Below are 20,842 nucleotides of genomic sequence, written 5' to 3' on the forward strand. Positions count from 1 at the left end.
TAAAATAGTGGAGAATTACAGATAGGAGATGATGCAAAAGTAATTGGTACTTGACTCTAGAAGGCAGATACATCTCAAAATTTGTTCTTGCTGTAGTAGTGGCCTGACTTCCCTATGTCATTTCACATAGTCCATTGTTTAGTTATTTGGAAACTTGTTGAATGTTCAGCACCTAAGAGAAAGGACATAAAAAAGGTCTATCTCTACTGCATGCAAGGAACTGTCCAAAAGAAATTGCTCTCAGTGTTTATAACAATCCTGCAAACAGATGCAATTGCTTCTGTTTTATAGATGAAGAAACTGAACTGCAGGGGAGTAAGCAACTTGTCAAGGCTGCCACCCACTAAGTGCAAGAGCTAGATTTTGGCTGTTTTCGAAGCCTGTTTCTTCTTCTTCTACTCTCTGTGGAAATACGGGAGTGGGGGCGAGGTGGTTGGGTGACTGTGGATCTAGATCTGGCAAAAGTTACCCCACTTATAGAAGTATTCATTTTGCCAAGACTATGGGATACAGGTTATGCATCACCTGTGGTCACATGGCTCTGGGGCACTTTTCGTGCTGTATTCCTGTGTAAATGCAGCCCCTGCATTTGTGTTGCTTGGTGATGCTGAGGCTACTTATCAGAAACTATACTAGATACTTGATACTAAGAATTGGAGAAGGTAAAATCATTGCTGTTCAGGACCTTATGATTTTGTCTAATAACCCCAACTTCAGGTTTAGGGCCTTCTTTTACCCAAACCCCATTACTCTCAGAAAAGAGGGGTAAAGTGGGACCTTCTCCCTATCATTTGACCAGTCCTTCCCTGGAAGCACTAACCTTCTGACAAATATTAACTGGCACAACCCAACAGTTTTCTTATCTTCGCGTCTCTGAGCCTGTTTCCTCATCTGTGAAACAGCTGTGAAACCTGTCTTATTGAATTGTCAGAGATGGACCAAACAACATACGTCAGGTTCCTTAAACTCAACAGTTGCTCAATGCATATTAAGTTTTTTGACCTGCTGTTCTAATTTCCCTTACTTGGTATTTTGGTAGAATGAAAAAGCTATATCTATTTGTTTACTCTTTTGAACTAAAAGGCAGCTAAAAAGTCCAAGGGTTCTAGAAAGGTCGGCTTCAACAGTTGGCTTCGAGAGTCATTTTTCTGGGCAAATTAAGGATTATAAAAACCAAAGCAGGTCAGACTAGAAGATCCTTAAAGAGCACTGATTTTAGTGGACCCACATAGTTTTGTTCTTGAGGTTTTGTCCATAAGAGCACACGAAGCACCTCATTTTATAAAATGGAAAGAAATGGATACTCAGAGGGTTTTCTGTTTGATTTCTCCCTTGACCGAACTTGTTCATTTTGTCTCACACACAGTTTGGAAACTCAGCACCCTGGTCACCCAGTGTTAGTGATGGTGCTAGGAGCACATTGTCTCTGAAGCTCCAGGCCAGTGTTCTTCAATGAGCTCATGCTACCTGGATGGTGTGATACGTGTGTAACTGTGTGCTTGTGCTGGGTGGGAGGTTCAAAGTCAGGGGGATGTTAAGAACAGAAGAACTATGGGAACTGGTGAAAAGTTTCACCTGGGTTTCCTGCCCAGACAGAGCAGAGGATGTTACTTATTCCCAAAACCCTTTGTCCCAAGGAGTCCTTCCTCAAAACTTCCATCTGGGACTTTGGGAAAATATCCCTGGAGACAGTGTAACATTGTTAAGTTTTGTACTATAGAAAACAGTGGACTTGTTCAGAAAATCGCCCTTGAAAATTTTCTACAATTGCTTAAGATTAAGATAATGTATTGGTAATACTTTTATTTTTCTTCTAATATGGAAATCCATCCTAGAATAATGACCAGGAGAAAAGATGATTTACCTATCCAAAATGATGTATACAGGTCTACTCGGTTCCAGGCACTGTGGGGAAGTGGCAGAAGTAGAAGAAGAAGAAACAGTAATGTGTTTTTTACTATGTGGAATTGTGGGGTTCAAAACAACATCGTTTGATTAGCAATGTAGAAAAAAATCAAACATGTAATATTAATAATAAGCTTTATTAAAACAGAAGGAGATTCTAAGTAGCTGGGTTTTAGCCACATCAGAAGACAAAACTAGGTTTCCTTTGATCACTTTGAGCTGCTTATGTGCAAGCATCACAGCCAGAAACCAAGCCCAAATCAAAAGCATCTACAATAGCTGCATTGGCCTCCACTCTGACAATGCCTCCGCCACTGCACTCAGGCTGGGGAGAAACACGTGTCTGGGTAAAAAGGGAGATAAGGGAAACATCTGTTCTCACAATATGGGCTTGTTATCATAGCTCCTTTAAGTACCGCAGTGCTGGCTCCAAGAGCATATTTTCTCCCAAACGGAATCTGCGCAAGGCCTGGTCGATTTTCCGAGGGCTCAGGGACAGGTTGTAAATGAGATTGTAGTTGTGAATGAGGCGTCTGGCTCGTTCCTTCTCCAGAACTCCTGTGATTAGATTGGGTTGGTGGAAGGATTTTTAAAGAGGACGGAGGGAAAACAGAGAAAACTATGTATTAGCTTGAATGACTTCCAGGTAAAGACTAAATGCTAATATTTTGCAACTTTAAGCTTCTTAAAAATCAAGTGACATCTTAAAAATATTTGTAGTTGTGGGTATGCATCACAGATTTCAGGAAGAATCTGAGGGTGATTTCAGGGGAGAGAGAACAAGGTGAGATCCAGTAAGAGCCGTAGATAAATTCTAAACCAACTTAAACTTTTCTTTGTAGCTATGAAACTTGTAAAGCCAATGGCCAATTTTTGAAAAACTGGGGCTGCCTAGTAAAAGTAATCGCTAATTGTCCTGATTACTTTTTATCTTGTTAAAGTCTCCAAACACATTCCGAAATATGGAGGGATTAAACAGCTTATATTTAAAATACATTTCTCTAAACGTATTTATAGATGTTTCTTAGCATCCGCAGGGATTAGGTCCATGATATTCGTCTCCCCAACACTGATAGCAACACTCATGGATGCTCAAGCCCCCAACATAAAATAAAGTAGTATTTTCATCTAACCTATACACATTCTCCTGTGTACTTTAAACCATCTCTGGATTACATGTAATACCTAATACAATGCAAATGATATGTACATAGTTGTTATATTGTGTTTTAAAATTTGTATTATTTTTGTTGTCACAATATTGTATTTTATTTCTACTTTTTCAAATATTTTTGATATATGGTTGGTTGAATCTGTAGATACAGAATGCGAAGATGCAGAGGATTGACTGTACTGTGACTCCCTCCAGCTTGCTCTGTGATCACAAGTAAAGCATCTAATTTCTCCTTTTTTTTTTTGAGACAGAGTCTCACTTCATCACCAGGCGCCAGGCTGGAGTGCAGTGGTGGGACCTCAGCTCACTGCAAACTCCACCTCCTGGGTTCAAGCAATTCTCCTGCCTCAGCCTCCCAAGTAGCTGGGATTACAGGCACATGCCACCACGCCCAGTTAATTTTTTTGTATTTTTAGTAGAGTCGGGGTTTCACCATGTTGGCCAGGATGGTTTTGATCTCTTGACCTCGTGATCCACCCGCCTCGGCCTCCCAAAGTGCTGGGATTACAAGCACAAGCCACTGCACCCGGCCAGCATCTAACTTCTCATAGCTCAGAGTTTGAATCTGCATAATGGAGGTGGTAACGTGTATGATTGCGGATGTGCTCTGGTACCTACACATTATATACACCAGTACCAATGTCAGTATGCTTTCCACATTAAGTTTGGGTAAGTCGATTTTGATGGTTGTTGGGAGGAATTGCAGTGTGGATCACGGCATCACGGAAGATCAATAAGTCATATACAAGCCCCTAATTGTGAGTTTCTGTGTGTCAGATACTGTGTTTGGGAATATAGGAGATTTAGAGAATTGTTACGCTACCTCTGGAAGTTCTCTGACCCACGGGAGAGAGAAGTTATGCAGAAAATTAACCGGGGTACAATAATAATGATAATAACCAATATTTAAATATAAAATTTACTATGTCCCAGGAATTACTCCAAGCATTTCACCAATAATAACTAATAGAATCCTTACAATAACCCATTTCATACAGGGAGAAACTAAAGCCGAGAGACTGCAAGTCTCTTGATTGTCTAAGGTTAACCACTACAGTATATTACGAAATGGTGGCGAAGAGATTCCTTCAAGTAGGGGTCATCCTTTTACTTCCTTTTTTTTTGAGACAGGGTCTTACTCTGTTGCCCAGGCTGGAGTGCAGAGGCACAATCATGGCTCACTGTAGCCTCCATCTCCTGGGCTCAAGTGCTCCTCCCATCTAAGCCTCATGAGTAGCTGGGATTGCAGGTATGTGCCACAACTCTCAGCTAACTTTTTTATTTTTTGTAGAGATGAAGTCTCACTATGTTGCCCAGACTGGTCTTGAACTCCCGAGCTCAAGCAATCCTCCTACCTAGGCCTCAAAGTGCTGAAATTATAGGCATGTGCCACGGTGCCTGACCTCCTTTACTCTCCTTTATGTGTGCATAACTGTAAGAGTGATAGTGAAATTCTCCCTTAAAGAATCCAGAGGCAGTGACTTGTCACTTTGCAGAAAGCCACTACTAGTCCATTAGAGTTGGGCAGTGGCAGGTACCAATCATCTCAGTTTAAGATACAAAATATTACTCGTTTTCAAATGCGCAAGTACTATTGAGCATGGTGCCACCCTCTCAACTATTCTCTAATGGTTATTCTTAACAGTAGGCCACAACAGGTGGGGTCCTAATCTATTCTGTTCTATTCCAGTATGCTTATTTTCTATTCTGTTCTGGTTTGTCCATTGCCTATTTATTTTCTACCTCTCTCATCAAAACAGTGGTCCTTTAATTTATGTAAACCTTATTCTTTGAGTTGGCCAATTGCATCTTCGGAGTTCTCTGGTTAGGATGGCTGTTCTCAGTCCTGTCTAGGTTTGCTTCCTCTGGCCATTTCCTCATACCCTGCCTCTGGAAATACAAGGTGTGGATTTTGAATAAGTTTATGACTATAAGACCTTGGGGAAGTTACTTTAACTTTTGAGGCTCAGTTTCCTCAGCTTTACAATAGAGATAATTAGCCAGGTACAGTGATGTGTACCCATATCTCCAGCTACTCAGTAGGCTGAGATGGGAGAATCTCTTGAGCCCAGGAGTTCAAGGCTATAGTGTGTTATAATCACACCTGTGAATAGCCACTGCACTCTAGCCTGGGTGACACAGTAAGATCCTGCCTAACAAGCAAGAAAGTAGCCAGATGTGGTGGCTGGTCTGTAATCCCAGCACTTTGGGAGGTCAAGGATGAGAAGATTGCTTGAGGCCAGGAGTTCAAGACCAGCCTGTATCACAAAGCAAGACCCCCATATCTATCAAAAAAAAAAAAAAAAAAAAAGGAAAAAGAAAAAGAAAAATTAGCTGGATGTGGTGGCATGCATCAACTAAGGTGGGAGGCTCATTTGAGCCTGTGAGGTTGAGGCTGCAGTGAGCCATGGTCATGCCACTGCATTCCAGCCCAGGCAACAAAGTGAGGCTCCTGTCTCAAATAAACAAGTAAATAAATGTCAGAAGAAGAAAAAAAAGAGGTAAAGAAAGAGGAAAGAGAAAATAGGGCTAATTAAATTGTGTGAAAATCAATAAAATATTAAGTTCATACAGTATCCAGTATTAGTAAGCACTCAATAATGTGATTATAATAATATCATCAATATTATTTAAAATATATAAACATTATATATAATTGATTATTATTAACATTTATATCATTTAGTTTATATTTTAATTAAAAATGAAAAGTTATGTTAAAAATACATCCAGGAATCACAGTGGTATTTTCTGTCTTCTAAGCTCTATCCTTGATAGAAGATTCCCAGAGTCAAGCAAAAAGTCCAAAAGAATGAAATTTGCATCTATCTAATTTACTCTGTCATTAGGGGATGCCCAGAACAGCTGCATAAAATAGACCTTACAATCCATCTTAGTGTTGGAAAGTCTGTCTTTTCCAACCAAAACCAAAATGAAAGAAATAGTAAGAACCCTTTTTTTCTTTTTTCTTTTTTTTGAGAAGGAGTCTCACTGTGTCACCCAAGCTGGAAAACAGTGGTGCGAACTCGGCTCACTGCAACTTCCATCTCTCAGGTCTCCCAGGTTCAAGTGATGCTCTTGCCTCAGCCTCCTAGGTAGCTGGTACTACAGGCACCCACCACCATGCCTGGCTCATTTTTGTATTTTCAGTAGAGATGGGGTTTCACCATGTTGGCCAGGCTGGTTTTGAACTCCTGATCTCAGGCTATCCACCTGCCTCAGCCTCCCAAAGTGCTGGGATTACAGGCATAAACCACCACACTAGACCATAAGAACCTTTTTAAAACCCACTTCACTGTACAGTTTACAAAGAACTTTCAATCTCTTATCTCATTTGATCCTTTCTTAAATCTGGGAATTTGGTTTCATTATTATCAGTATTATTTTATAGATGAGGAAAGAGGCTCAGAGAATGTAAGTGACTGGCTTTTATGGATCAACAACTAGTGGCGTCCAGATTTGAATCTAAATCTTCTGATTAAAAAAAAAAAAAGCAAAATCTTGTGCTCTTTTTAGTATGTCATAGGACTTGGGTGTAGAGGAGATTCACAGAGAGCTGGGCTTGAGGTATGGCTCACCATCCTCCTGGCTGTTATTTTACTACTTTGAGCTTGGCTTTCTCCTCTGTAAATTAGGATACTAATCCTTCAGCATGTTGTTGATGTGAGGATTTAGTGATGTAGTGTATGTAAAGTCCAGACTCATGCAGAGGGATTTCTTTAAGGCTCTCATTGCATTCTTCCTCCTTGAACTCTAAAACATTTTCTATCTAGCCTTTAGTTCACTGGGAAAATTCCAGATGCAACATTCACCCAGACATTTATCTCAACCACTCTTTTTTTCTTTAGAAAACATGACCAGTTATTCATAGTCATTCCTTATCCCTTCTCCTCAAGGCTATTTTGTTGACAACCCCCATTAGAGAATAAGCCCAGTAGGTTCCCAGAAACACTGATGTGATGATGGATAGCCTGTCCTCATCCTGGATGAAGAACATGCTGGCCTACATATTTCTTTGCACATAATAAAGAACAGTGATTCATCTATGGGCAGAGCAGGTATCATCTGCTCAGCATCTAGAATGGGGCTACTGTGGTCTGCTAAGTACTGTGGGTTAATAAACCAACAAAGTGACCTCAGTTAATCCTCTTTCCTCATTAAGAGTTGTAGATTTTCCCAGATCTGGCTGACACATCCCTTGGCTGTTGAGGAACTAATGAATTTCATGGAAACAGAGAAAACAGGCATAAACAGTGAAGAGGCCATGAGAAAGGCATTTCAAATCTGTCGCAATCTGCCTCCAAAGTCAACAAACTCCGTTTTTCCTCAGAACGGTTCAGAAGTACGAGAAAGCTCCCAGTCTTTGGAGAGTCTCTCAGCAACGAAGTTTATGATCCATCATCCATTGTCACAACTAAGCATTTGTTTCTTTAGAAGTGTCTTAAAAAATTTTTTTTTTGTTATTGCTTGTAACTTCATCACCACTCTCATAGCACTGGTATGAATAGCTAGACTCAGGGTTATTTCAACAACTTTTCATCTCCTTCTCTCCAGTACTGTCCCTAAATCATCCATCTTAGTTTACATTATGCCCTCCTCTGCATGTATCTCTGGATATTGGGTACAGAATGAAGCCTCATCCTATCCCTCAGGGTTCATAATAGGTTCTCAACTTTACTATGCATCCAATGTGCACCTCCAATCCTGTCTTCCTACTCTCCTCTCCATCGTACACATTCTCACCTTTTAACTTTTGTAGAAGACGACGTCAAACTAGGAATGACCTGTCTGACTATCCAAAGTCTATGTCATCTGAAGTCTCAGCTCGAGTTCTTTCTCTCCTGTGGAGCCCTCTCTGGGTCCCTGCCTTGCACTGGATGGTGAGCCTCCTTTCAGACCTTCACTTTCCTTTTGACTCTTGAACTGTCATTTGTGCTTTCATTTGTCTGACTCTTGGACTCAAGTGATCTTCCCACCTCAGCCACCCAAAGTGCTGGGATTACAGGCATGAGCCACCACGCCTAGTCACGTGCTTTCATTTGTAATACTTAATGCTGTATTTTAATTTTCTTTGTTTGTTTACTGGCATTGAACTACTGCAAGTCTCTGTGTCTTACCTAAAGGTAAGCTCCTTGAGGCCAGAGATCATGTCTCACCCTTTCTGGTTTTCCTCTTGGTTCACCCTCTAACACAGTGTTGGGCTCATAACATATTTTTAATAAATAACTTTATAATTCAACCAGATGAGTCTTTCAGTTAAAATTTTCAGGTTTTATTTCTCTTTGGTATAATTATTAAGAGTCCTTGGATTTGGTATAGCAATTATATTTCCTGTGGTCTAGAATTAAGTTGCCTTGGAAATTCAAAGCAAAACAAAAACACACAAGGAGAATGAAAAGACAGACATGGCTATTGCCATATGGTTACTTCTAGACTGTGCTAATGTGTACACCAACTGTTCATGAACCACGCTAGGTAAGTAAATATGACAGTTTGAGACCATGTGCTTTTCTATCTGCTCCCTCTTTTCCCAGGTTTCCGACCTGGTTCTAGACTTCATTCTCTCTCTCCTTTCCACTTTCCCTTATTTTACTTTCTCTTTCATTCTGCACATAGTCATCAAGGATCCTTCTGAGGTTCAACTTTATCCACCACTACTCTGCTTAGAAACTCTCTGTGCTCTCATTATCTTTGAATTGACTCCAAATTCCTTAGTCTGGCATTGAAAATCTTTCAATATCTGGCCCCATTCTCTATTTCCATCTTTATCATTTAGTATTCTTTTTAATAGCCCCTATATTGAGCACCTTGCACTGAGCTTCACACACAGTGTTTGCACCTTTGCCAGAAAAGGCTACTTCATTCCTTTGTGACCAAACTGCATTTTAAATTTAGTGATCGATTTAACATTAACAGAGCCTTCCCTGATAACCCCACCAGAAAGAAATTCACCTTTCTCTGAATGCCCACATAGCATACTCTAAAACATTTATCACCATCTACCTTGAATTTGGTTGTTTATGCACATTGGCTCACGTATTTGTTTCCTAAAATAAATACACTATGCAAGGTGCCAGGGATAAAAAAGGAATATAGTGTACTGGCAAGATAGTAGTAAGTCCCTAAATAAAAATATACAATATGTCGCAAATGATGATGAATGGTAAAGAATCCTAAGAGGCCATAGGAAAGTTGGCCTAAATCTGTCTGGGAGTCTCAGAGGAATCGTGTTTGAATTCAAACATAAAAGATGATAAGACATTGATTAGCAAGAGGACAAGATGGGGAGTTGGCAGGGGGTGGGGTAGGTAGAGGGGAAACAAACAGCTCAGATGAAAGGCTGGGAGCTAGAAATGGCACAAGCACGTGTGAGACAAGGCCTGCTTGAGGCAGGGTAAGTTATTCATTATGACTGGGCAGGACATGCTGAGAGACTATCAATAGTAGGAGAAGAGATTGGCCAGGTGGATAGGGACCAGACAGCCTTGGTAAGGAGTTTGGAGTTCATTCTCTTAGCAGTGTGGTGTCTCTGAAGTATTTTAATCAGGGGAATTATAAAATTGGATTGCGGGTTTGCTTTTTGGCAGTAGGGTGCAGAAGGCACCGGGAACACAAAGAAATTATAATCAACCTGATATGGGATTCGGGTCTGATTCATCTTCATATTTCCCGATGTGTTCAGCACAGTGCAGGGCATGTGGTTTATATACTAACTGTATCATTTGTTTAAGAGGTGAAAGAAAATGAGGTGCCTGCTTTTAGACTAGACCGCAATTAGAAAGCTATGCCAGCTTTAAAATTCATACTTCACCTGTGTTACTCAGATCACACAGGTAGAGGGCGTTTTCCAGCTTCCGGAACCTGTCTATCCACGTTTCACATTCTTCAACCTCGTTCTTCATGGCTGGGTTCACCAAGGACTGGGAGACTGGCCTGATCTTTAAAGAATTCAGTGGATCTTTGGAGGCTGAAGTTTCAGCAGGAGAGTTTTCTGGCTGCAGCTCCTCTTCTGGAGTTTTCTACCAAAACAACACAAGCATTGGCAACACATTCACCACCCAGAGCTTCTCCAGTCTTTTGGCCGAAGATGAGGCCACACAACTAGCAAGATTTATTGCAAGGTTTGACTTTGGAAAGCTAAGAGGATGAGCTTCAAATCTTCAGTGCCATAAGATCATATCTGCCAAATCTTACTGGATACAAACATGTTAAGTGTGTGTGTTTAAAGAGAAGGGTGACATTATGATTTTTATTCAGTTTTCATTTTTGACTTGCATGAAGCAAAGAACTTTGTAACTGCCTGAAACTTTTCATGATGTTCTACTCTATTTTGTACTAGTGGAGTACAGACTAGTGGACTTCAGACAGTGCTCATACCTCTTGATAGAAATGCCTCTGGCTCATGAGTTTGAGGTGTTTGACAAAAGATGATTGAAACAATAGTGATATTATCTTAGGCTTGTGGATCTATTTTAAAGGACATTAAAGCACTCTTAGTCTGCCAGTCCTGTTCATTTAGCAAAGGAAGCTGGGACCCAGAAAGTACAAGCAGTTTACTAAGATCACACACGTCTTATAGTAGACTCAAGACAAGAAGCAGGGCATATAGGCTAGCTCACCTTAGTGTCCTAACCTCATGGCCAGTATAAAATAGAGGTGTTTTAGAATTTAATAGACATGTCAGCACCAGCAGTGCCATATAAGGCATCCTGACATTTACCATGGGCAGAGAGTGGGCATCTATTATTTGATCTGCCCAGCCCACCTTTTGCAGAAATTGCCCTTCCTGCTGATCCACACAGCTGTAGAAAGAACTGTCATGTTCTATCTGCATAGTTTAGGACTGGGCATCTAATGCAAAATGAGCTGATAAACCCATTTTCCAGGAATTTTGGTACTATTTGTGAGAGAAAAATGGAGGCGATTCTGTGTGAGATACTGGAACTCGAGCAGGCTTTCCATTTTGTGCACTGCAAATGACAAAAAGCTGGTATGTGGAGAAAGAATATGAAGCTGACAACAGAGAGAAGAAAAAATGATATAGGAAGTCTTGGTGTTAGAATCTCTGGTTTTAGTTCATTGTTGCATTTCTGTGCTTTGGGAGCATAATATGCTTCTCTATTATTCCAATAAATTAAGCTAGTACAGTTGGTTTTGTTCATTGCAATCTAAATATTCTTAACTAATTCACCATAAAATTATGCCTCTAACTTTTGTATACCATCTGTGTTCCCCCAACTTTCAAATGTCTAAATTTTTCCAATTTTGTACCTTTGTCTCAAACTTCTCACATATAAGCTGTGAGAATCCCAGAGTCTTAAAGAATGGTAAGTGCAGTAAGAAGCCAAGTTCTGGGTTGGTTAACAAACATGGATTAAGCTGCTGCTGGGGAATGTAAAGAATTCTTTTGTTTGAGATCATGGATTGCTATATGAAATTGTACTCACATGGATGACAAACAATGAGTATGTTTTGAGGAATTCCTATAAAAAGAATTCTACTTTGATAGAATCAATTTTGGGAAAAGCAGAAAGTTTTTATATAGTAAGTTAGAGTAGTGATTCTTATACTTTGTTTAAAGCATTGAACCACTTTAGAAATCAGATGAAAGCTTTAGGAAATCTGACCAGACTAATGCACATTTGCATACATTTTGATGGATGAGTTTAGAGAGATTACAGGTGGCCTGGGATCTGAGAAATTAATTTTAAGTAGTTTTATATTTTTTAGATAGTTTAACACTCACTCTTTGACCACTGAAGACAAGGGAAAGGGGAGATTTGTAGGGACTTGAATCAGGCTCAAGCAAGTAACTAAGAAAGTAACTAACAAACCGTGTACTGCTTTGGTCCCACTGTATCAAGCTGAAGTTCACATTCCTTGCTTGGCACACAAAACCATTTATATTCTAGGTCTTGCTTATCTCCCAGCTTATCTTCTTTTAGTCCTATATATGTGTATAGGACTAAAAAATATATATAGCTTCTTCTTTGGCCAGAAAGACCTGAAAAATTGAAGCTGTTTTATACCTTTTTGCCTTTAAAATGCGGTTACCTCAGTTCTAAAAGCCCTTCTTGCCATATATGCCTTGATTGTTTGGGTTCTTACTCATTCTTCAAGACTCAGCTAATTGTTTACTTCCTGTGGGAAGCTTTCACCAACAGCCCCAGGAAGGGCAAGAGGCAATTCCTTGTAGTCCCTCAATCCATCACAGCATTCCTACTGGATGTTGTCTATGTCTGTTTCAGTATCACCTCTAATAGAGATCCAGAGGCTGGGCCTGTGTGAGATAGTTTTTAAGGTATCCTTGGGATCTGGCTAGTGGTTGCAACACAGTAGGTTGTCAAGACATGTTTAATAAATGAATAAGTGAATAAATGAGTGATTTTTCTCAGGGACAATAGGAAACTTGCTTTACCAACTTCCTGCTTCAGTTTCCCTTTCTAAAAAGTGGGGCAATCAATTCTGTTTGTATGGGAATGTGAGAAGAATCAATTATCACAGAGATGCAATAAATTCCTTAAACAAGAGGCAAAATAAAAGAGCAAAGTATATTTTTTATAATCTTATTCACAACAGACTTAACACTCAAGGAGAAAAGCATTTGCTGTTGTTTCTTGCATGGCAAGAGGCTTGCCAAAATGGGTACTATTTTCTAAAATATTTCAACGTGTGAAGTGCATGAGGAGGCCTCCCGTCATTTTAAGATGAATTATGTTCTAATCCGGGCATTTAAAAAACAACAACAGAAAAACTCAGCCTGTTTTTAAATTCTGTCTACAACGTCTCCTGGCGAAATGCTGGGAATATTAAAATGGGTTTTAACTCCTTGCCAGATTTTTTTTCTTTCTTCTTTTTAATCAGAGAGGCTATTACATTTTAAAATGTGATGTCTGGGGAAAATGTCACCCCCAGTTTCTGGAAGTTGGAATTAAGATGTTAAAATAGAGCTCATAGTCACTCTTTATTTTAATGGCAGTTTGTGAATTGGTCACAAGCTTTGGAAGGACATCCAGAGATGTGCTACAAGCCCAGCTTCTTGGGGCAGTCGGCAAACCCATCACCAAGTGATGGTAATAGGTTTCCGCAAACCAGCGAGGACAGAAGCTAACCCATACTCGAGGAGTTCTTTTGCCTCCCTTCTTTGCCCAAGGAGAATCTTGAAGTCAAAGGCAGTCTGACATCAAGGGTTTGGGATAAAACCAAAACCCACAGGAGAGGGCCCTGTCCAGCATCAGAGAAAAGGCCAAGTATCCATGAAAATCTTCCCCCAACCTCTATATACCCAGGTACATACCATATGTTCAGTTTTGCTTTGAGACAACTCAGGGACTTCAGGCTCCACTGGAGGGGCAGAGGCTTTCTTTTCATTCTTCCCTGAACAAGAATGGAAAAAAAAAAAAAATGGAAGGGTTGAGCCTGGTCTCTTCATTTAACACACACATATACACCAGCAACAACAAAAACGGAGGCTTTGCTCTGTGGTTGGCACTGTGTTATGTAATGGGAACACACTGATGAGTGGGAAAAACCTGGTTCCCACCCTAGTGGACCTCAGATTTGGAAGTAGATGGCCAACAATGACTCTAAATTATTATTTAGTTACAAGTTACTATAAATAAAAAAATGAGAAAATATGAACATATTTAAACTTATTTGGGGGCGGAGTAACAGTGGTGGGGGTTTCAGAGGAAGTGACACAAATTCGCAAACTGAAGGACTGGTTTCAGTTGTGTTTGTGGCATTATCACTATTGAATAGGAGTTATTATCCAGTCAAAGGTGATGATAGTGATGCATACAGAGCAGAGAGTTTCAGAAAAGCAGAGACAACAGCCTGTGGCAAGGCCCTGACTAAGAAAGGCTTTTATCACTTAGGGAGTTGAAGGGACCTCTTCCTGTTGTTCTACCTCTTAAGAACCTCTGCCCCTCCTTTTATACACATGTGCACCCAAAGGACCAGGCACAAGCTTCCTCATCTTCCTTCCTTGCTCCTTTCAATGGTCAGTGGTACAGCATGGGAAGAGGTTGAACAGCCTCATCCATAATCCAGTGGATTCTGTTTTGCAGGTATTACTTGCTGCAGGCTGCTGCTTCATGAATAGAAGAAATTTCCGTGGGATGCAGGAAAAAAACAGACATTAAGACCTGTGGAAATCCTCTAAGCCTTATTGTAGGTATCCTTCGTTGATCACTTAGTACCTTCCATCTGACTTGGTGACTTAGGTATTTTGCAAGTCTGTATGATGACTGTACAGAGCAGATTTCCAGGGAGCCTCAGCTTCATTATTCAGTGCATAATTCAGATATGCCATTAACAAATATATATTATTTCTAAATTGAGTCTCACTGTTTTTAGTAAAAATTATTTATTTAATCAATGTATTTTAAACAAAGGGGGCAGTGTACACAGTGGTTGAGAGTATAAGCTCTGGAACTAGATGCCTTGGCATTGATTCCTGGCTTCTTTCTTTGTTAGCTACATGACCTTGAGCAAATTACTTGTCCTCTCTGTGCCTCAGTTTCCTCTTCTGTATCAAGGGGATAATGATACCTATAGGCCATTGTAAGGGTAAAATGGACTAGAAAGTGTAAAGCAAGTACCTGAAACATAGCAAGTACTCAGTAAATGTTAACTAATAGTGTTGTCTAGGTAAGGATATTTTTTTTAATACACAAATTCACTTAACAATTTTAAAGCCTTTAGTTAGATGGGCTTTTAACGTTACACTTATGAATCACTACGAAAGTTCTCCCTCAATTTTTTGATGAAGAAGACATGGGATTTCATTATCTTCTTTGAAACCCCAGCACCCATCATTAGAATTAAATACCCAATGAATGCATGGTGAATAAATGAATGATCATGTGTCCTAAACAAAGTTTAAAAAACAAAGTCACTAGATATATAGTGTCATTTCTCTAATTCCTTTTCCAGTCCTGGGAAAGGAGTGATTTTTCTCTGTATTTCTTTATCCTCTCATGTCTACTCCAGATGCTATATAGAGCAAACCATAATAGTGGCTAAAAGAAGAGTGTCATGACATCCAGTTAGAGCAGCCCCTCCAAGGCAGATCTTATTTGATCTGTTGAACATTTAAGTTGTCATGAGAACCCATTCTCACCTAGTAGTATTGGCTACTGCTTAGTTTAACCAATATGTGAAAGAAAAGCTTTCTGTTTAATATGGGGGATAAAAGGTTCAAAATACTCTGAATCATACAGCTCTCCAGTGAAAGGGATCCTGGAAGGAGTATGTGGTGTAAGGGGAGGAGGACGAACAGACAGACCTAACATCTAACCCTGATTCTTCTCTTTACCAGTTTCAAGCTTTTGGATCCTAATTCTTTAATTTGTGAAATTACAGAAATTTGCAATAATATTGTGGAGATTAACAAAAACCCTATGTAAAATGCCTAACACAGGGCGGATGCTCAATACAAGGTATTCTTATCTGTTGTTGTGTTATTATTATTATATGCCCTTAAGCAAATTGAGCTTGCCTGGAGAAGAGAAACTAACATGAATTATGATGTGCCAGACATTTTTTGGGACACTGTTCAATGCATCATTCTTTCAAAAATAAGATCTAGAACCTAGACTTTGTCCTCGTCCAGTTCTTCTCTGCTATCTGCACTTCTAAAACTTCCATTAGGAAAAAACACATACTAGCCTATTTGGTCTCTTTTAAGCTTCCCTTTCTCCTTCCTAATACCTAATAGCATATAATGGCTTGCACATGTAAAAATTGTTTGAAAAACCTGAGGCAGAACTATTTTTTTTCTTTCTAATACAGCAAAGAAGGATAAATAATAACCATCTGTCTAGTCTGCCAGTTGAAGATTTGTACCAGAGGAAATCAGCCAAGCTGGCTTCTTGAGATTTCCAGGTGTGGGAGGGGCCAGGTTTTACAGGGTTGCCAGGGGTTCTGATAGTCACATAGCCAGCACTCCTGTCTACTCTCACTAATGACTTGAAATCAGTAGCCTTTAGCACTGGCTGCATGTTAGACCCACCTGGGCAGCTTTGAAAAGTACCAGTGCTCAGGCGTCACACCAGACCAATTAAGTCAGAATCTCAGGAGGTGAGAACCCAGCTCAGTACTTTTTACCCTCCCTAGGTGATTCTAAAGTATAACCAGGGTAGAGAACAACTGACTTTAATAAAAGCTTCTGGCTTCAGTGGACCTACTGAATGAAGCTTTTGTGAGAAGGAAACTCATATATGTCAAATATCTATAAATGGCAGACGTTTCCACATATTCTAAAGAATTAACCCTGTGAGGTAGAAATCCCCATTTGACAGATGAGGAAACTGAGGCAATGAACGTTTTAGTTCTCTCCTTAAGATGACAGAAGCAGGGTTATGTCTGTGACTTGAACTAATTCATTCATGTGACAAACATTTAAGTGTTTACTATATGCTAGGCACTATAGCACAGAATCTTTCCTTCATGGAGTATGCATTCTAGTGGTAAGAACAAAGAGATGCATCAAAGAATGTCAGGTAGTGGTAAGTGCTACAGACACAACCAAAACCAGTGATTGGGGTGTGGAAAGTAATGAAAGTTGCCATTGTAGATAGGGAATTTACCAATGACCTCTTTAAAGAAGTGACATTTAAATAAAATCCTGAACAGGAGAGAAAGAAGGGAGCAAGCTGTGAAAATCTATGGGTAAAGATCACTGGAGGAAAATGTTATAGCAAAGGCAAAGGCCATGAGGCAGGAGTGATTGGTGCATCAAGCAACAACTGAGAGCAGAGCCTGGGTGAGGCAGAATGAAAAAGGAAGAGAAGGGGGTGAAGTGTTCACAGGGCTTAAAAGCCCTATGGGTCATGCCATGTGACTGAAGCTGATTTGTGTGTGTTTGTGTGAGTGTGTGTGCTTCTCAGCATTCATTTTTCTTTTCCTCTGGTGATTCTCTCCTTCATTATCCCCTTCTGAAGATAGCAACCATGTTTTGCTTTGTGGTGACTACTCTTACTCTTCCCCAGTGCACTATGGTTTGGTTGGACTGACTCTCCAGTTCCAAGTCCAGGCTTGATCTCTGATTAGTTTAACCCTATCCTGATATCCCAATCACAGTGTTGGTTCAATGATGGACATAAAACTCAATCTGAGCCTCTATTTGAGAAGAAATACTTGCTACAGTTTCTTAGATAGCAAAGTTCTCTCCTTCTTGGGAGAACACCTGTCTAAAGAGTGTGCAGTGAAGATGTGATGACTGTAGCTACCATAGCTATTTTGCTGTTGTAGAATGTCTAATGGAGAGACTACCATGTAGAGTCTGAAGATGATGCCAACAGCAGGCAAAGCAGATCAGAAAGCCAGAAATAAGGCAGATCTTTGATTTTGACATTTGAATGGCTACAGCCCAAACCATTCCTGCAGCCCTTGTTGCTGCCAGGATTTTCAGCTAAATAAACCAAAATCTCTATATTGTCTAAGCCAACCGAGTTTGATTTTCTGTCCCTTCAATAGAAGTAGTACTCATTAGTAAGTAGTATAAGTATTTTTTTTTCTTAGTAAAAGGGTGGCCATTTTTCTGTTTTCTTGAGTTATAGATAAGTCTTAAAGAAATGTTTGAGTGGTGTCAATGAGCCTCTTTGGCTACTCTTCATTTCCTTTGAATTGTCCCTGTCAGCAGCCATGCTGGAGCTCTGCTTTTTGCTTTCTGTGTCATCTTCTTCCTCTCTCTCATTCACAGGCTCCACAGTGAAGAGATTCAAATTTGAGGTCATACTTCATTTTTGTGAAACACTATTTTAGACCTTAGACCTTACCATGTTTAGAGGTGCCTAAGCTCTTTTTATTTCTGTCTTAATGGGAGTTCATCATATTTCTTAGCTCTGTGGCTTAAAGCCTTTCACTGCTTTTGGAAACTTCTCAGTTACAATTGCTTCAACTTCAGCTTTATTCTCTTTCTTCTATTTTTCTGTGACTTTGGTTGCATGTGTGTTGGATGTTGTCACCATTTCCTAGGCATCTCTTATATACTTTTTTTTTGGACACGGTCTCACTCTTCTGCACAAGCTGGAGTGCAGTGATGTAACCAGAGCTCACTGTAGCCTCGACCTCATGGGCACAAGCAATCTTCCTACCTCTGCCTCCCAAGTAGCTCAGTCCACAAGCATGCACTTCCTTCCATGCCTGGCTAATTTCTTTATTATTTGTAGAGACAGGATTTTACCTTGTTGCCCAGGCTGGTCTCAAACTCCTGAGCTCCACTGATTCTCCCACTTTAGCCTCCCAAAGTGTTAGGACTGTGTGAGCCACCACACCCAGATTCTTACATACTTTTTAGTGTATTACATCCTAATTTTTCATCCATGCTTCAATCTGGTTATTTTCTATTGAACTATATTACAGTTCACTAGTCCTCTCCTCAGTGATGTCTAATCTGTTAAACCCATCTGTCGAGTTTTTAAATTTAAAATTTTATATGTTTAAGTCTAGATATTCCATTTGATTTAAATTCTTTGCTGAAAATTCCCCATCTTGTCATTTATTTTCTTGAACATATTAATTACTGTTATTTCAAAATCTATGTCCTGTTTTATGTCATCCCTGGCAATTTTTAATTGAAGGTGGACATATTGTGTGGAAAAATTAAGCGATTTTGTATCATACCTCCTTCCATAGAGAGCTTTTCTCCCTCTTCTATCTGGTAGCTTAATTTGAATTCCAAATAAGAGTCTCAAACAAATATTCTTTTGTATTTTATCTAATCTTCTAGTTGTTCTTGCCAGGAAGTTTTGCCTGCTAGAAAGTAGTCTCTCCTTGTCATTAGTGTAAATCATAGATTTTAAGTATTTATGTGAAAATTATGTATACATTGAAAAACAAGTTCCCAGGATTTTTATGATTCCTAATCATATAAATTTTCTAATAAAGGCAGTATACATAAAATGAGTCATTTTAATTAGGTTATCATAGCATCTTTGAGAGCAGAGGGATCCTAGGAAAGAGAAAATTCACAATTCCACACATCCATAAAAAGTAACTTTCTTTAGTTTCGGTACAATGGCCCTCTTTCACCTTCGTAACATTTACCTGTGGAGCTAAAGAAGGGGCAGAAAAAATGGCTCACTCAGTGCTTAAGACCATTTAGTCGTCATAGATCCAGCAGTACAGAAATGGGAAGAGACCAAGACATTGCCTAAGTAAGTAAGCAGTGAGCTCTCGCAACAATGCAACAACTCCAACTATATAGCTCTGGAAAGTGACGCATTGCCTAAAAAAATTAGTGTTGCCTATTTTGTTTGTCAGAGTCATGATCAGTGTATAAGATCAACAGGGCAGATTTGCATTTTTCTTTTATATATTTTCCCATTTTAGAGATGAGAAAAATGAGTCAGAGAGAAATAATATTTCCAAAAGTAATCGTTATTTAGTTTTGTGAGACTTCAATTTATGTTTTTACATTTTTTTTTTGCTATTCCATATGCTGTAGTCTTAATGGTGTTCCATGCCCCTCCCCCCTCCAGAATTTATATGTTGAATCCCTAATCTCAGAACGTGACCAAATTTGGAGATGGGGCCTTTAAAGAGGTGATTAAGTAAAAATGAAGGTGTTAGGGTGGGCTCCACTGTGACTGATGTTCTTATAAGAAGAGGAAATTTAGACCTATTGTGACACCAGGGATGCACACGCACGTGCACACACACACACACACACACACACAGGAAAGCCATGTGAGGACCTATCAGATGATCCTAGCATCAGAAAAGAGCTACTGCTACAACGTTTTTCAGCACTCTCAGCCCTAGCCCTGTGTGAAACCTCAGGTCAGATGAACAGCCACATGGCGTCACTTCAATGGTCTCCTTATTGACAGCATGATGCTTTGTAAGAGATCCAAGCACAGCCACCTTCTTAGAGCCTTAAACTATGTTGCAGTCCAAGAATCAGCACCGTGGAATCCCCTCTGAAATCCTTCCTCCAGCTGCTTGACATTTCCTTGTAAACCCTAGAATCACCTGTGTGGTGACTCTAGCTACTAGATTCTGATGGTAGTACCCCTTTCTCCATGTACCCTCAGCCTTAAGGTGGTAGCTGCTTCCTATGGTTACTAATGTCTGGATTACCTCCTGTAGTGGATTGAATTATATTCTCCTGAGAAATATGTTCAAGTCCTAATCACTGGTATCTGTGATTCTGAACTTATTTGGAAGCACAATCATTTCATATGTACTCAAGTTAAGCAGTCAGTCTAGATTAGGGCAGGCCGTACTTGGGATGACTGGTGTCTTTATAAGATAAAGAAGAGGAATGCTTGGATATAGAGACACAGAGGAGACAGAAGGCCTTGTGTAAACAAAGGTAGAGATTGGAGTTACACAATAACAAGCCAAAGGAGGCCTGGGGCTACTAGAAACTGAAAAAGGCAAGAAAGAACTCTTCTCTAGAGTGTTCAGAGAGAGCCTGGTCCTGCATACACCCTGGTATTTCCAGTCTCCAGAACTGTGAGAAAATAAACTTCTATTGTTTCAAGTCAACAAGATTGCGGTATTTTGTATGGCAGCCCTGGGAAATGAGCGTACTCATCATATCCTTTTTTATCTTTCAGCCTTCAGATACTTACATAACCAATCCCCTGTAGTAAATTCCCTCTGTCTGAAATACCTAGTAAGGTTTCTTAGGTTTTTCTACTTGGATACAGACTGATTTATTTGATCCTGGACACACACACACACACACACACACACATGCACGCACATTCAGTACTTTGTATTTTGATCCATAGGGCATTCAGTAAATGG

General features: G+C 39.8%; 1 protein-coding gene across 2 annotated transcripts in view; it reads right to left on the reverse strand.

The window, feature by feature from the left end:
• Nucleotides 1–2,023: 2,023 nt before the first annotated feature.
• Nucleotides 2,024–20,842, reverse strand: part of C7H1orf87 (chromosome 7 C1orf87 homolog) — an 82,058-nt gene continuing 63,239 nt past the window's right edge. For both annotated transcript variants that reach the window (XM_002750886.6, XM_009001348.5), the window contains exons 10-12: nt 13,377–13,456; nt 9,891–10,098; nt 2,024–2,463 (exon numbers count right to left, since the gene is read on the reverse strand). In XM_002750886.6, the coding sequence (XP_002750932.4) occupies nt 2,303–2,463; nt 9,891–10,098; nt 13,377–13,456 (449 nt within the window). In that variant the 3' untranslated portion in view covers nt 2,024–2,302. The remainder of the gene's footprint in view (nt 2,464–9,890; nt 10,099–13,376; nt 13,457–20,842) is intronic.

This window comes from Callithrix jacchus, chromosome 7 (assembly GCF_049354715.1).
Source record: "Callithrix jacchus isolate 240 chromosome 7, calJac240_pri, whole genome shotgun sequence".
Taxonomy (NCBI): Eukaryota; Metazoa; Chordata; class Mammalia; order Primates; family Cebidae; genus Callithrix; species Callithrix jacchus.